Genomic DNA, 15,628 nt, shown 5'->3' on the forward strand with positions numbered 1-15,628 from the left:
GAACCATTTCACTCTCTCTCACATAAACACCATAAAAGTTTCGAATTCCTCAACAGCAATACCTATCATCTTCCATTCTAGTGATTTTCCAAGCAATTTGAGCTAATTCTTGTCAACAAACTCCAATTCACATATCTAAGTTGACACATGTCTAGAGCTGAGAAAGGACATTCTGAATTCTGGAGTTGCAGTGATGGAAATTTGGAGTTTAAAGAGGATACCAGAGAAAAAGCTTGGTCTCTCCCGGGGCTCTAGAGCTGAGAAAGGACATTCTGAATTCTGGAGTTGCAGTGATGGAAATTTGGAGTTTAAAGAGGATACCAGAGAAAAAGCTTGGTCTCTACCACAAGAAGGGTGGTTGAAATTAAATACAGACTTCTCTTGGTTTGAGGATTCTGGGCAAGGAGGTGCAGGTGCCATCTTGCGGGATCATTTGGGCCAAATCATCTGGGCTTGTTCTGATCGAGTGGAGTGTGGGTCGGTACTTGAAGGTGAGGCTTGGGCCTTGAGAATGGGTTTGGAAGAGTTGGTCTATGGGGGCTTCTCCAACATCATTCTCGAAGTGGACTGCAAAGAGCTCGTGGATCTTGCTTATGGGCATGCCCCGGATGACCCTTTCCTTGCTTCTCCTTTGTTAACCGATATCAGAAATTTTATTTGTAGGTCTGATTCCTTTGTTCTTTAGCCCATTTCTAGAGCTGCCAATTGTGTGGCTGATGCTCTAGCCAGGAAGGCCTCATCCTTGGCAAGTAAGGTGATTTGGCCAAATTCCACTACATGGCTCCTGGACCTGTGTTGCCAGGATGTTGTTGGTCCATCTTGCCCCTTTCAATGAAATTACTCTTTACCAAAAAAAAAAAAAAAAAAAAAAATTAACACATGTCAACCTCAAGGGGTTGGTTCATTTTATAAAAGACTAATGTTTCATGGTATGAGATCAACAGTTCAAAATCTGGATCATCTACTTTGATTGATAGAAATTTGTATTTCTTTCACACTTCTTCACCATATAATAAGATGAAACTCATATTTGAATTCTACCAATAAAACTTTAAAGTAGATTTTTCTCCTAATGTGTTGTAAACTACTGATGCTTGTACTAGTAAAATCCAACGGTTCTTATTATTTTATTTTTTTAAAAACCAACGGTTCTTATTAATCCTACGATCCGTAATTTCTTTCCACTCCATTGATAATTTGCCTTGTTTCCCAGACAACATCCACCATGATGGAGAAGCCTGTTTTTGGATCGGATAAGCCATTGTGATCGATTATCCACTTGTTCTTTCTCGCTTTCCTCTGCTGGATTGGTCCGTTAGGCAGTGAAAATGTTAAAGACAATGAATGTCTTGGGAAGTACTATCTCCCAGATTTTGCAACGATTAATGAAAACGATGACCAAAATAAAGCTTGTATAAGGTGTACAGCAATGAAAAAGGGTTATTGGCAAAGTATAGACATCAATTTCCTGTTCTGAACTTCATGAACACAAAATCAGAATATTTTGCATTATGGGTAAACAACTGTTTATCCTAATATCTGGTGTATAAGCTACAATATATGAACTTGACATGCAGAGCCGTAAGCTCAACGATATCCTACCATAAAAATAGAAAACTTTTTAACGAAATCCTCCCCGGTCACACGTCTTCCCTGCACTATCCAAGTCATCAGTGTTAAATAAATCAGCTTCTAGGGATGAAAAAAATCAGAGTGGTAAGCCAGAAACTACTTGTCTGCTATACTTCGTCTTTGAAATCCTAGAACAGAACATGAAGAACAAGAGAACTGAAGATAGTAAAAACAGTCTGAAATAAGTCCTTATCTCCTGCATGCCAAGCTCAAGAACCTCTTTCTTCTTGCCGTATCTACTGCTCCTTTCCATCAGGTACCCAGATAAATAATCATCTATGGATATCCATCCCTCTGAATTATTGACGGACCCTGAATGTAATCCCAGATAGTGTGGCCCTTTTTGGAAGATCATCAAGAATGCAGCACACCAATCATTGATAACTCTCTGAAATCCACAAAGCCACAAACGAAGAAAAAAAAACGATGAGATTGTCAGGAAATAATAAGGAGAAGCATCTGTTTTAAAAGTGTCACATACATTGAATGTTGTCAGGTCAATTGGGTTGAACATTCTAAAGCAATCTTTTGCTGAGGCCTCTACATCTCCATAGATCTGTAAAACAGAGACATTTACATAAAGTTCTCCAAGGATGAATCCCTCAAACAGCACCTGAGAAAGTGCTTGTCATTCTGACCTCAAACGTGAATGCCATGGGCACCTTGATTATGTCGTACATGTAATCTGTGGCAGTTCCATGAGCTAGATACCTGAAATTTGGAAGGACTCAGAAACACATGTTCACGGATAATATTAAAGGTATAAAAAGGTACAACAAAATCAATGAAGAAAGAAATATTCATGGGAAAACAAACCAAAATAATGGAACTGGGTACCCAAGAGGTAGCTCCAGGGTTCAAGACTGATTCTGCAATCAAGGGTGTACAATGTATAGAATCTTGATTGTATTCAGAACCTGGATTAAAATAACAGATTGCAAGCTCCTTGGGCCCCAATTTTGAGATTATTAGTATTGCTATTTGAACAACTGATTGACACAAAGGCATAAAGGAATGCAGAACTCTATGCTTCCAACATTTATTTGATATGAAAACCAAATGAGAAGAACAATGGATGCAGTGCTCAAGGAAAACAGTGCTCCTTGGGGGGGGGGGGCAATTGATGTAACTTGGGTTGGACTGCTTCCTAAAGTCAGACGAATTACCCCAGGGATATTTTAGTTATTCTCCAGCCCCCTTTTAGGGCTCAATATGAGTCTTGATAAAATCCCCTTGATCCAATGGTCATGGATCTACTTTTTGTTTTTTGTTTGAGTCAGTAGTTTTAAGTCATTTTTAAGTTGTGTTGAGTTAGTTAATTGTGGATATGATAAGATTCCTTATCCAAAGGAGAACTTGTTATTTAGAGTTTGTTTCTATTTGGAAGTTAATCTTTTATCTCTTAGAGTTAATTTTATTCTGAAATTAGTAGTTGAGTCCTAATTTGGAGTCCTTAGTGAAGTTAATTTGGGATTTGAAGGCTATGTCATTGGGTGTAATAGTTAGTGTTGATTGATGAATAAAATTGATTTGAGAAATTGACTTGCGAGAAGTCGTGGGATCCTTTGGGAGACCTGTGGCTGGGTTTGTGGCACTATTCCTGCAATTCTCAGTTTAGTTCATCTTCTTCAAAGCATTCCAGCAGCAGTCCAATGATCCCTCAGTTTACAAGTATAGAAGCTTCCCACCCCTTTCCCCATCTCCCCTAAGCCATTGCACTCATACCCCAGCCCCTTCCCTGATCTGTGCACCTAGATTTTCCCCTTGCTATTGTTGCTGCACCTACACAGCAGCATTCCCTCAGCCTCTACGGATCCATCTTCCCCTCCCCTAAGCCCAACGATAGCAACAGATCCCTTAGGAAATTCTGCAGGTCTGAAGTTCTGAAAGGAGCATCTGTTTCAGTTTTGAAACTGCAGACGGTAGCCAATTTCCCCTTCCCTAACCCTAGCCAAGACCTTCCCTAACCTTAGATTAAGTTCACTTTGAAATTTAAATCTGAGATTTCAAATTACAGCAACCTCAGGCATAATTCCCTGTTGCAGCAAGGTTCCCAAAAGCCTTAACATACCTAAACCACCTTGTTCAGACTTCCTAATTGCTGGAAATCCTGGGCGGTGCTAGGAAACAAGGAAATTACCTTACTACCCTTAACCCTATATTTGGGGTTTCATCAGTGGTATCAGAGCTGCTGGTTCCAGCACTTCTAGGAGTCCTTACTCAGCATAGATGAAGCAGTAAGCATGGATGAACCGACTAGATCACTACCAGTCTCACCACCATATCTACAGGGGGATACGACAGCCATAGAGAACTTCAGAGACATATGAATTAGAAACATATGATGGTGTTAAAGACCTCCAGGTGTTCTATGAATAATTGCATGATCTAGACAAGTATTTTGAGAAACATTATTATTCAAAGAATGATAAGATAAGGTTTGCATAGAGATACTTGGTGGGAGACGCTCATGAACAGTGAAGCTACAAAAAGGAGCAGCTGTGGTATACAGACTGAACCAGACACTTGGGAAGAGATGTCAGAGGTGTTGGGCCAATTATTCTTCCCATAGGAACACCCAGTCATGTGACACCAACAATGAGACTCATGAAAGTTCACTGAATTTGATGAAAGAGATCATGAGGTCTGGTACAGAAGAGCACGTGACAAGGTTAACCATATCAGCCATAACAGGTCCTACACTCACAATTTTGACCACGAGGTACACATCCACCGAAAGACTGTCCATAGGAAGGATCCACCGCCCACTAATTCTCCTTCAAAATTATCACCACCTCCTAGGACAGTGTACAACAGGGGATCCTACATCAACAAGGATTACTTAGCCAGTGAGTGCCCTCAAAGAAGGGGAGATACCCCTACTCCCCTAAACTAGCTCTTGAAGAAGTCATCTTTTGCCCACTTCTAGAAGCAACCAGCAATGATGAAGAAGAAGCCTTGAACAAGCCACCAGCTTTTGAAAAAGAGACTGACACAAACCAAGCCAAGACAAAGGAGGACCTAGCCCATAATGCCAAGGTCCTAATAACCAAAGGAGGAGTTGAGGTACCCACTCCACCAGGGTGATGGATATAAGGCCCATATCAACACCACTCCTATGCAAGATTGGACCTACTTTGGGTCTCAATTTCTTTTTGGGAGAAGATATTATATCTAAGGGCAACCAGCTATAGTCATGATAAAAGTGGTGACACAAGAAGACCCCAAGGGCATGGCTATCAATTCCATCCTTCCTCCTAGGGCTTCTAACACTTAGGTCCCTAGGATTGAAGATTACATTGCCACCGGTCCAATTTCACCAAGGTTCTGTCAAGGAAGGTGCAAGTAGCAACACACCTACTACTTCTTGCCCACTACAAGATGAGAGGACGAGTCCACATGCAAGCCCTCTAAAGGGTTGACCCTAAAGCACACGAAGAGCACATTCACCAGGAGATGAATGTTTCAAGACCCAAAGAAGCTTCCTAAACTGGACGAATGACCCCAGGGGTATTTTGGTCATTTTCAGCCCCCTTTAAGGGCTCAATATGGGTCTTGACAAAATCCCCTCAATCCAAGGGTCATGGATCTACTTTTGGTTTTCGTTTGAGTCAGTAGTTTGAGAGTTATAGCCCTTTTAAGCTGTGTTGAGTGAGTTGTGGATAAGATAATTCCTATCCACAAGGGAACTTATCTTTTAGAAATTGTTCCTATTTGAAAGTTAGTCTCTTATTTCTAGTTGAGTCCTAATATGGTAAGTATTTGTTCGATCCTATTAGTAGGGAGTCCTTAGCGAAGTTAAATTGGGATTTGAAGGCTACAAATAACCTAGTTGTTGGGTGTAAAGTCACTGTTGATTGATGAATAAAATTGATTTGAGAAATTGACTCGTGAGAAGTCATGGGATCCCTTGGGAGACTTGTGGCTGTTTTTGTGGCACTATTCCTGCAATTCTCTGTTTACTTCATCTTCTTCAAAGCATTCCAGCCGCAGTCCAACAATTTCCCTCAGTTTACAAGTATAGACGCTTCCCACTCCTTTCCCCATCTGCCTAAGCCATCGCACCCATACCCCAGCCCCTTCCCTGACCTGCGCACCTAGGTTTTCCCCTCCCTATTGTTGCTGCACCAACACAGCAGCATTCTCTCACCCCTATGGCTCCCTCTTCCCCTCCCCTCAGCCCAACGATAGCAACAGATCCGCAGATCCATTAGGAAATTCTGCAGGTCTAAAGTTCTGAAAGGAGCATCTGTTTCAGTTTTGAAATTGCAGACGGTAGCCAATTTCCCCTTCCCTAACCCTAGCCAAGACCTACACTAACCCTAGATTAAGTTCACTTTGAAATTCAAAAATGAGATTTCAAATTACAGCGACCTCAGGCTTAATTCCCGGTTGCAGCAAGGTTCCCTAAAGCCTTAACATACCCTAAACCACCTAGTTCAGCCTTCCTAATTGCTGGAAATCCTGGGCAGCCCTAGGAATCTAGGGAGATTACCTTACTACCCCTAACCCTAGATTCAGGGTTTCATCAGGGATATTCTGGAAAACGGTTGAATTTAAGGACGGAAAAAAAACCAAATACTAGTAAAAATTAATAAATAAGAACAAGGTCTTCCAGTGATCTTAAATTTTATTTATTAATTTTCCTTTATGCAAGAACAGAGACTCCTTTCGGTATGCTTTATAACTTGTACCTGAAAAGAAGCAATCATTGGTCCACAAAAGATTTCAGGATGCTAAAACAACTTAAATTTCCCAGTAAAAGGTCAGAGCACTGGATCCATTCAGGTCATTTATACTTTGATGGGAAGTCGAGGAAATGAAAATCAAATTATCAGTTATTATAACAACTTAAAAAAATCAGAATGTCATCTACTATCTACATTCTCATTATAACTGATACTTACCCAACAGATCCGCCTCCTGACCCAATTATGCAAAGGTCGTGGCAGTGATGATGATTTAATTCTTTGAGCATCATTCTCATTATATTCGAACTCGATTCATCTGGAGTCGTGTTTTTATGGTCATATGGCATGAACAGAGCCTGGACAAAGTAACTTTGACATAAGAATGTAATTATTTGAGAACCAAAAGGAAAAGGAAAAGGAAGAGCAATAATAACAAGATACAAATAGAAAAGCTATAAATATAAAATCTCTAAGCAACACAGTTATATTCTGAGTCCACAATAAACTAAGGGGACAACATATGTTTGCATCCCTGAATTCCATTTTTATTTCCATATAATTGTTAATTTCATTCCCCACATGTGATCATAAAGCTAGAAATGAACAATCAATCCTCATCGTATTCTTGTTCACTCTGCTCACTCTTCTGTCCTCAATGCTATTCTTTTCTCCATCTGTTGAAATCCAAAATATTCCATCCATTTTATAAGTTTCTAGTCATCGAAATCTTTTAGTAGATTATTGAGGACTCCCAATACTAGCTGAACCCATATCCAAGTGCTAATAGGATACCAAATTGAGAATGAACTTCCTAATGAACTCAACTCAACATAAGTCAACTAAGCCTTATACCAATTAAATGTGATCGGACACATAGAACTGTTTCACCCATCAATGGTATGTAAAGTAATGCTTGTTTGTCACCCTTAAATGATCCAGTTTGAAAGAACAAGGCAGCCAACGGTAAACCAGGACACTGAACAGTTCCAAGAATGACAAAGAGGTTTAGTTTTGAGTGTCTAATAGGTTATATGACCACGGGCGTAGTATTTTTTATTTTTTATTGAAATGGGTCAATATTATAAGGTGACACCCCTTTGTGGCTTAATATTGTGGAGTTACAATCTAACAAGGAAAACAAACAAATCAATTAAAAACTGACACCTAAGCAACAAAAGTCAGAACAAGATTAGAACTTAGGAAACTAAATAACATATCACAATGGAGATTCTCCTCTATCATGAATACGCCAAGGACTAAAGCTACCGCCAACTTCACAAACCCAAACAGGGTCTTTGGTCACATTATTTTTCTAACTCCATTTGCACTAGAAATTTCGTGATCCTTACTCCTCCATTTTTAACATGTTCCCACTTGTTTTCACTTGTTATCTGATTTCCATTATTTTTTCCAGTTAGGATAAAGCTCTGGTGATCTGGTCATTATTTGGCAACTTACAAAGTCAGTTCCAGTTTCAGCTAGTGCCTAATTTCTGTCATGTTTTGCCATCTCAGATCAAACCAGAATGCTTCTATTTTGATTGGTTTCAACATTTTGAGCCTAACTGCCATTTCTTCTCAATCATTACTACTGTTTTTTGGAAATATCTATTTTTGGATCACTTCCATATCTCCAGATGCATCCACTGGATCAAACTTTGCAGGATTACTCCTCTCCGCTGTAGGGTTAACCCATTTTCAATGCCATTAGATTTGTCCATCTTGAATCATTAAAAATCTCATCAACTTGGTTCTAAGGTTGTGTCCTGTGGTCCATACATATGGTGTGCATCTAAACCTAACTTTAGGTTAACCAGATTGCACAATTAATACAAGCAAGTCTTTTCCCACTACTTATCTCAGAACACTTAAAGCCTGCTACTTGGTATTTGCCACTTGCAATCTGAATCATATCATTCCTCTTTTACAAGTGCACTCAATGGTCATCAATGCGCATGATGCCATGACGCCCATACTACCTCAAACAACTTTCTCTTATTTGTTGTGTTCACTATTTTATCTTTTCTAGTAACACATCTATCTCAACATCCTCATCTTGATGCAAATCCCACAATGAATTGGCCTATTTTGCTTTGAAATCAACCTAGGGTTGATAAATATAGGTTTTGGGTGTTTGTTTAACAAATTTATGTGATCATGGGCTTATCTTATGGGGACAAAGTTTAGCTTCTAGCTCTAGAGAGGGGGGAGGGGTGCTCAAGCTATGCCAGCCTGGGGTTACAAGAGTGAAATATCTAAGTCCCAGGTAACAACAACGTGCCTATTCCTTGGGTTATCTACAAGAGGCTTATGAGGCAAGGGAGAGGTTGGAGGAGACATTCCTTGCAGACGGCTTTCCGAATCTGATGCAAGGATCTAGATTTGGCTGTCCATTGTTACGTTCCATAGTTTAATTGGTCTAATTACATAAATTCTGCCCAACTTAAGTTCTAAGGGCAGAATAGTCTTTTCCTTATGTCTTACTTCAGCTTTAGGTAAGTTAGTTTCTATCTTCCTAATTTAAGTCAGTTTCTAAGTCATAATTTCACCATGAGTTCTAATGTAAGGCTATAAATAAACCCCCAATTATTAGAATAGATTACAATTAATTAAAAGATAATTTTCCCTTCAAGCCTTGAGTGCTTTTATGTGTGTGTTGCTGCTGCAACTATTGGTTTATGCCAACTTTGGCTAGAGAAGGCCCAAGAGTTGAGTAATCCCATTGAGGTTCTTGCTGAAGTCAAGCCAAATCCTTTGGTTAAAAAGACAGCCTTCAAAAAGCCATTCTGTGCAACCATTTTTTTTTTTTTTTTTAAATTTCCGTACTTCTTGAAACCCTCAAGACAAGAACCTTGATATCTTCTAAGTTAGCCATCCAAACGCAACCAAACTTGGGGAATCATATCCCAAGATTACTACCTACATTTTCTCCAAGTTCCAATCCATTCTAACACCTATAAACCCCAGTTTCCCATCTCAAAGAATTTATTCCATGTCTCCCATGGGATGGGCTAAGCACCCATGTTGCCTTAAATATTACTTGAGAGCTTATGATTTTTACACACAAAACTCTAACTTAACCTTTTTGCCCCTAAAACCAAACCTTATAAGTTGGTTTTCTTAAAGATCTTGGACAAACTAGCCCTCATTCAATTGAAACTACATCACATCTTAGTCACACTAGTTTTGTTTATGTTGATTTTATCACTCTACCACATTCAAGTTCAAACACCAGTGCTAGTCTTACAGCTGTTCTGTTCTATAAATTTTATCTTTGAGTTTTAGTGAAATGCAAATGCAACGATTAGATAATACCCAAAGAAGGATCTCTGTACTTCATTAAGACTGATCCAAGAATGTTGGAAGAAAGTGTGAACATCATACACGTTACTTGAATCAGGGCATAGTGGATAAATCCCCTTCCATTGAAACTTCATTAGAAATTTTCTGCTCCCTTTCTTGTTTTGAGTCATCTTGTGTTTGGAAAACTCTCAATAGGTTGTTATGATTATGGAAAAAAAAAAAAAAAAAAAAAAAAAAAAAAGAGAGAGAAAAAAAATTCTAATTGTGAATTGCCAGTGATGGTTACAGAAGTTAAACATATGCAGAAAGTTATAACCAAAACAAAAAATCAATAAAAGGAAAGAAAAGGAGGGGGGGGGGTCGGACAATGTCTGTCAGAACTTCACTTCATATCTACAGTGATTCTCAAGGGAATATGGTGAATTTACATACAAAACTCGATCATTTTATCTCGGTAACTCAATGTGTCACAAAAGTTCGATCAAAGAAACTCAGCAAGAAATATGTAATAATATCAGTCAAAACGGGGAATAAGATTAGCAAAACATTACTCACTTCCATTCCAGAGTGCACATTAATCCATATATGTGGATTAAATGACTTAGAGATTTTCCGCATTATCTGAGTCTCAGGCTCGCTGAAGGGAGCCACTCCTGGATTTTCTTCATAGGGATCATAGTCCTACATAAAATATTCAGAAGATGAAGATGGGGAAGAAAGAAAAAAAACTGCCCTCAATAATTCCTCCATTGTATTAAAATGAACAGGGAAAAAAAATATTCCAAATGACGACCAGCAAGCAAAAGAGGGAAAATAATCAGTTCTAGAGCAAGTGGCAAATGATAAATCACTGTAACCAAGTCAATTGCTCTATCAGACCCTGTTATGCAAGTGAAGACCAACCCAAGTGGAAAGCAAACAACTGGAGGCAAAGATAATGATGGTGCCAAACCAACCTTCTCTTTCTTCCCCCAATCTACACTCCAATTTCGATTGAGGTCAACCCCCCTTCCTGCAAGACAACAAAACATTAAGCACTCAAATATCTTGACACCCAATCAAAAATATTCTATGCATATAAAACAATCAAATGAACAGTCAAACCATTTCTCCTCTCACAAAGTTTGCCTTCCTCAACAAGTTTGCGGCCATTCAAATTTTCCATTGGGACCACCTGAAATTTTGAAAGATATGAGGATTCCTGGGGTACCTAAGTTCCCTAAAGCATAATCTTTAGAAAGATAATGATAAAATCTATAGACAATGTCAAGAATTTGTTCAACTTTTATGATCTACATTGAGAAGAAACAACGTGAATGCATCTATTTCAGATATGGTTCAGCTACACCCAGATGTTTAAAGGTTTACGCAACCAAATTACTTTTGGAACTGTCAAAAACTGAGGAATGAGAGTCGAACAAGCTTCAGAAATAGACTCAAGCTAGATAACTTAGATAGTTGAATAAGAATTGTAATAGACATCATTCATTAGAACCGAGAGTAGGAAATTGAAAGTTAACAAAAACTTGCTGTTACGGAAGAGTCAGGTCAAAAAGGTTAGGTGGCAAAGTTACATTTACAGGAGAATCGGTGCAAAAAAGATAAGTTCCTATTTGTTCTTGGGGCCCCAGGTTTGTCATAAGAAGATAGACTTGTGAGCAAACTATATCTACTCTTCCATATGCATCAAATAATAAGTACAAGCCATTACCTAGCGCATTCTTAAGGTTGGTTCCTTAAAAAAATATCAAATAGGCTAGCCTTATAATCTTCCAGTGTAAATCATACACCTATGAAGCATTGAAACAAATCTAGGCACTGATTATCCTCTCTACTGCTTTCACAGTACCAAATTCAGCACCATGAGTTTCAATATTACCATCTAACTTACATCTCAGTATGTCAGACTTTGCAATTGCAGAAGCACATCCTTACATCCACACCAACGTGTGCAACTGTGCAACTATGATATACAGAAAATACTCCAACAACTGAATAAGTTGGTCAAACAATATCAAATGCAGTTAACAGAAAAGAGGACTTTGATGCCTAAGTTCACAATTCCTAAACAAGTTATGATCACAGTAACTTTATAAAGTGATTTATTTATTTTCTTCAATCTATGATATATATGAGGCAAACCCAATCACCCTTCCAGGGACGTGACTAATAAAAATAAAACCGAAATAAGTACACAGAGATGGAAACATGTGAGATGCTCCAATCAGGAATTAAGGAATCACAGGCATGAAAGGGCCAACCTGACATCCAGGGTCCAAGCCAGCTCACCAATATTTGAAAATTTGAAATTTATTGGGCTTCTTATGCAGCAGAAAATCGAACTCCAACTCAATCCCCTCACCTCCCCCCCCCCCCCCCCCCTCTCTCTCTCTTTTCCCCCCCAAAACATAAAAGGGACTGGGGGAGCTACTACAACTGGTGGTTGTTATGCAAGAAGATGAGTAATTGCAAGCAAAACTCACTGAGAATAGAAATCCAAAAGAAACTCATCCAAATTTTGAAGGATTCTTTTCAATTTACCTTTATCACAAGCTTCTCAAGTATTCGATTTAAAGAAATTGGATCTATCTTGGGAATGGATTTTTCTCCGCTTAAGATGGACAGTAACCTGAATGCAACTTCAGAGGTAATAAGCTCCCTTCCATGCTGCCCAAAACTCTGGAAGACAAGGAATCCTCTGTCAAAAAAACCAGCCATTTACCAATCTCAGACATATAACCAAACCTAGAATAAGTATAAAAAGTTATTTCTTTCCAAGAACTAAAAAGTATTTCCGGAGTTCTAAAAAGACAAGCCAATAATTTAACGACATTCTTTCACTACCCCCCCCCCCCTCCTTCCTTTTTTTGTGGTATTATAGGAAAGCACTAAGGCCAAAACCCCTAGTAATGTTGCAGTAAAGATCCTCGTTGATCTGCTTAAATAGTAATCCAGGAGAAGTGGGCTCTAGAAAAACTTACAAGAAGAATCCGAAACTTTGAACTTTCATTGATCTCTTTGCTAAATTCTCCAGAAGTAACTACCAAGACCTCTGCATGGTAGCCATTGTTTGCAGTTCCAATTGTCTCCATCTGTTAAAATTAGCACCGAATTTTTACTATCAAAAAGTAATGCCTACATTACTGAGCTGAGATCAGAACAACAAATTTAAATTAATGACTTACGCTAAGTCTCTTTGGATGACGACCCACTAATGCCTTAATTTCTTTAATCAAAGCTTCACTGCCAAATTACATAAGAACAAACAAAAAAGTGAAACCTTATATAAAAGCCAGCATAATTTCTCCACTACAACATTCCAGGATCCCGTTAAAAATGAAAGATTTAAAAAAGAAACAAGAACCGGCTTCACATCTCGTCTACCTCAAAGATGAAGCCAACTCAATAGTTAATAAAGGAAATGCAATTCAATCTATTAATCAATTAAAGGGCACTAAAATGAAGAAACAGGTTTCGGCTCTACATACCTCCAACAAAGAAAAACACATAAAACTAGTCTAAAATGTACGCAGAACAGAAAAACCAGTAACTAATTTGAAAATAGATAAATGGGTATTGACAAGCGTACCTCGAATGATAAAGATCGTGTCTGATAGCAGTGATAGGTGAATCAGAAGAATTTCTGCCATTAACGAGTGAGAAAAATTGCAGAAGACCCAAGAACAAAAGCAAAGTGGAGAAAGAGGAGGGAGACGCGAGACAGCCCATCTGCAGAGAAGCTCCCCTTCCTTCTGTCTCATTTGTTCATTCAAATCTTTTTGTAGAGAACTAAGAAGATCAAAAGAAAGAGAGAAAATTATCGAAAGTAGACTTCGGACATCAGAGAATAAAAGGGCTATTCAACCCCTCCACGTTCTACGGTTGTGATAATTTGGAATCGTTGCTTTGAACCATTTTGTAAATCATTCGAACGATCAGGATTCACTGGTAAACCATTTGCATCAAATTATATAATATTTTTATTAACGGTGAAAAGAGAGCTGTAGATGAGAAAGAAACGAAGCTTCTTTACATTATTTCTTGTATCGAAATTCGAAAGTCCTGAACTCGACAGACATTAATCATTTAAAATGTTGAATTCTAATTTCTAAGATCTAACTACCACGAAAAAAGGAAAAGAAAAGAAAAAAAAAAAAATGAATACGAAAAATGAATTTCTAAGATCTAACTAACATGCCACCTTGTCAAAATTTTGGATCATTCAAGAAAGGTTTTAACCAATCCATTGTTATATATATATATATATATATATATTTCTTATTCTTCCTTATTCCTAAGAAGCATCAAAAAGTTAGTTCGTTGGCAATGACAAATGCCTCTTACTGAGGAGGGTCAGGTTTGATTCTTATTGCGATATATTTAAATTATATAAAAGAATTATTTTAAAGAGATCTAGAAAAAAAAAATGCTTCTCCCACCTAAATAATGGTAATTTTCATTTCAACTCATGAAGTTTGACTCACATAGTCTTTAATTAAAAAAAATGACATTTTTCATATACTTGTCCTATGGTATTCAAAAAGGACCACTAACGATGAAACTTAAAGGGTCCAAATAAAAACAACACATAAACATATCTTGGTCATCAAAACCACTAAAGAAATGAAAACCATTTGATCATTAACAATATGTCTTTAGTCGGTCTTCTTTAGATATTTCAGAGGAGACAAATGCAAAATTATTATTTTTTTTAAAAAAAAAAAAATTTTTGTGGAGTTTTTGTTGTTAGAATATTAATTTAATATTCCACATAAGGTGGGCTTCATTGATTGTGTTACACTTTGATTTGGTTTCTTATTGGTCTGATATGGGTAATATACAGTTACTAGAACTCTTATATGGCTGGCTAGTGTGGGCTAATAGGAACCGTTAGATCTTGATGGACGATCTAACGGATTTGCCTATATAAAGGATGCTAGGTCCCTCCTCTAAACCCTAATCATAATCACAATCACATCTGCTTAGTCAGAAAAGATATACCATCAAGCCAGTGAATAGGGAGGAGTCTAGAGGAGAAGATCCAACATCAAGTTGATCATAGAATCAACTTCCACCTCAAGTTTGTTCCTAGTGGGAGACATAAAGAAGATATTCCGCTGCGCTTCATCTCCAATAGAACCATAGAAAGGTATGCTCATCATCATCTTGTGTCATTATCATACTAAGGTGTTTTTAGTCGATCTATGTGATCTTGGATAATTTAGATTCTTACATGTGGTATCAGAGCCTGCATAGAATCGATTAAAAACCCATAGGATTGTTGACTGATGAACTTAGGGTTCTAGAATGGAACCTATGAAACTTGTGAATTTGTTCTCCGTGTTTTTTCAACAAAACCGTGGGGTTTTTTGTCAATAACTTTTTTCTAGAAAGAATTTTGAAAATCTAAAACTACCACTGCGTAGATCTCGGAAAAAGAAGAAATTGATATATTATGGGTCTCCATCGGACTTCGGACGCGCCGGCAATCGCTGCCGGAATCCGGCAGCATCTTTTTGATCTTTTTTAAATTTGTGCGGTGTTGACGTGGCCCGCCAAGGCGACCCGTTTTTGAACCCGTCAGGTCAAACGGGTCGACCCGGTTGACCAGTCATCGGTCCAAGCGAATGGATTAACTTGGGCGAACCGGATTTATTGTTTGAACCATTTTGGACCAAACTCGTTTTTTGACTCAGCGAGTCAACTCGCTGATTTCTGTTTAATTTATGATTTCGATTCGATTTCTGATTTCGATTCCGGTTCAATTTTGGTTCAATTCGATTTCTGATTTCGATTTTTCGGTTCAATTTCGAATCGATTTCTAATTTAGATTCTTGGTTCAATTTTGATTCGATTCAATTGCTGATTTCGATTCGGTTCAATTTAGATTTGATTCAATTGCTTATTTCGGTTCGGTCCGGTTCGGCCTAATAAGATTCTGATTTATTAGACCGTTTTTATTTGCTGGTTGAACCAGTTTAATAAATAAATAAAAAACCGAAT

The 15,628-nt window shown here is 38.0% G+C and overlaps 1 protein-coding gene across 1 annotated transcript; it reads right to left on the reverse strand.

Annotated features, from left to right (window-relative positions):
* Positions 1 to 1,208: 1,208 nt before the first annotated feature.
* Positions 1,209 to 13,499, reverse strand: LOC149015498 (Zn-dependent exopeptidases superfamily protein). Its single transcript, XM_089155562.1, has 11 exons — positions 13,215 to 13,499; positions 12,811 to 12,868; positions 12,607 to 12,717; positions 12,167 to 12,304; positions 10,730 to 10,799; positions 10,582 to 10,637; positions 10,181 to 10,306; positions 6,540 to 6,679; positions 2,271 to 2,343; positions 2,114 to 2,188; positions 1,209 to 2,020 (listed from the first exon to the last, which is right to left on the reverse strand). The coding sequence occupies exons 1-11, from the start codon at positions 13,352 to 13,354 to the stop codon at positions 1,709 to 1,711; spliced, it is 1,299 nt and encodes a 432-aa protein (XP_089011688.1). The 5' UTR covers positions 13,355 to 13,499; the 3' UTR covers positions 1,209 to 1,708.
* Between the last annotated feature and the right edge of the window lie 2,129 nt (positions 13,500 to 15,628).

Source organism: Hakea prostrata, chromosome 5, assembly GCF_041222555.1.
Source record: "Hakea prostrata isolate BN-2017 chromosome 5, UWA_Hpros_2, whole genome shotgun sequence".
NCBI classification, from domain to species: Eukaryota; Viridiplantae; Streptophyta; class Magnoliopsida; order Proteales; family Proteaceae; genus Hakea; species Hakea prostrata.

Coding starts and splice junctions, on each gene's coding strand:
- LOC149015498 (XM_089155562.1), bottom strand. CDS start 13,354: ATGGGCTGTCTCGCGTCTCCCTCCTCTTTCTCCACTTTGCTTTTGTTC. Junction 12,718..12,810: donor GTCATCCAAAGAGACTTAGC/GTAAGTCATTAA, acceptor TAATTTTAACAG/ATGGAGACAATTGGAACTGC. Junction 10,800..12,166: donor TTGAGAAGCTTGTGATAAAG/GTAAATTGAAAA, acceptor TCAAAATTTCAG/GTGGTCCCAATGGAAAATTT.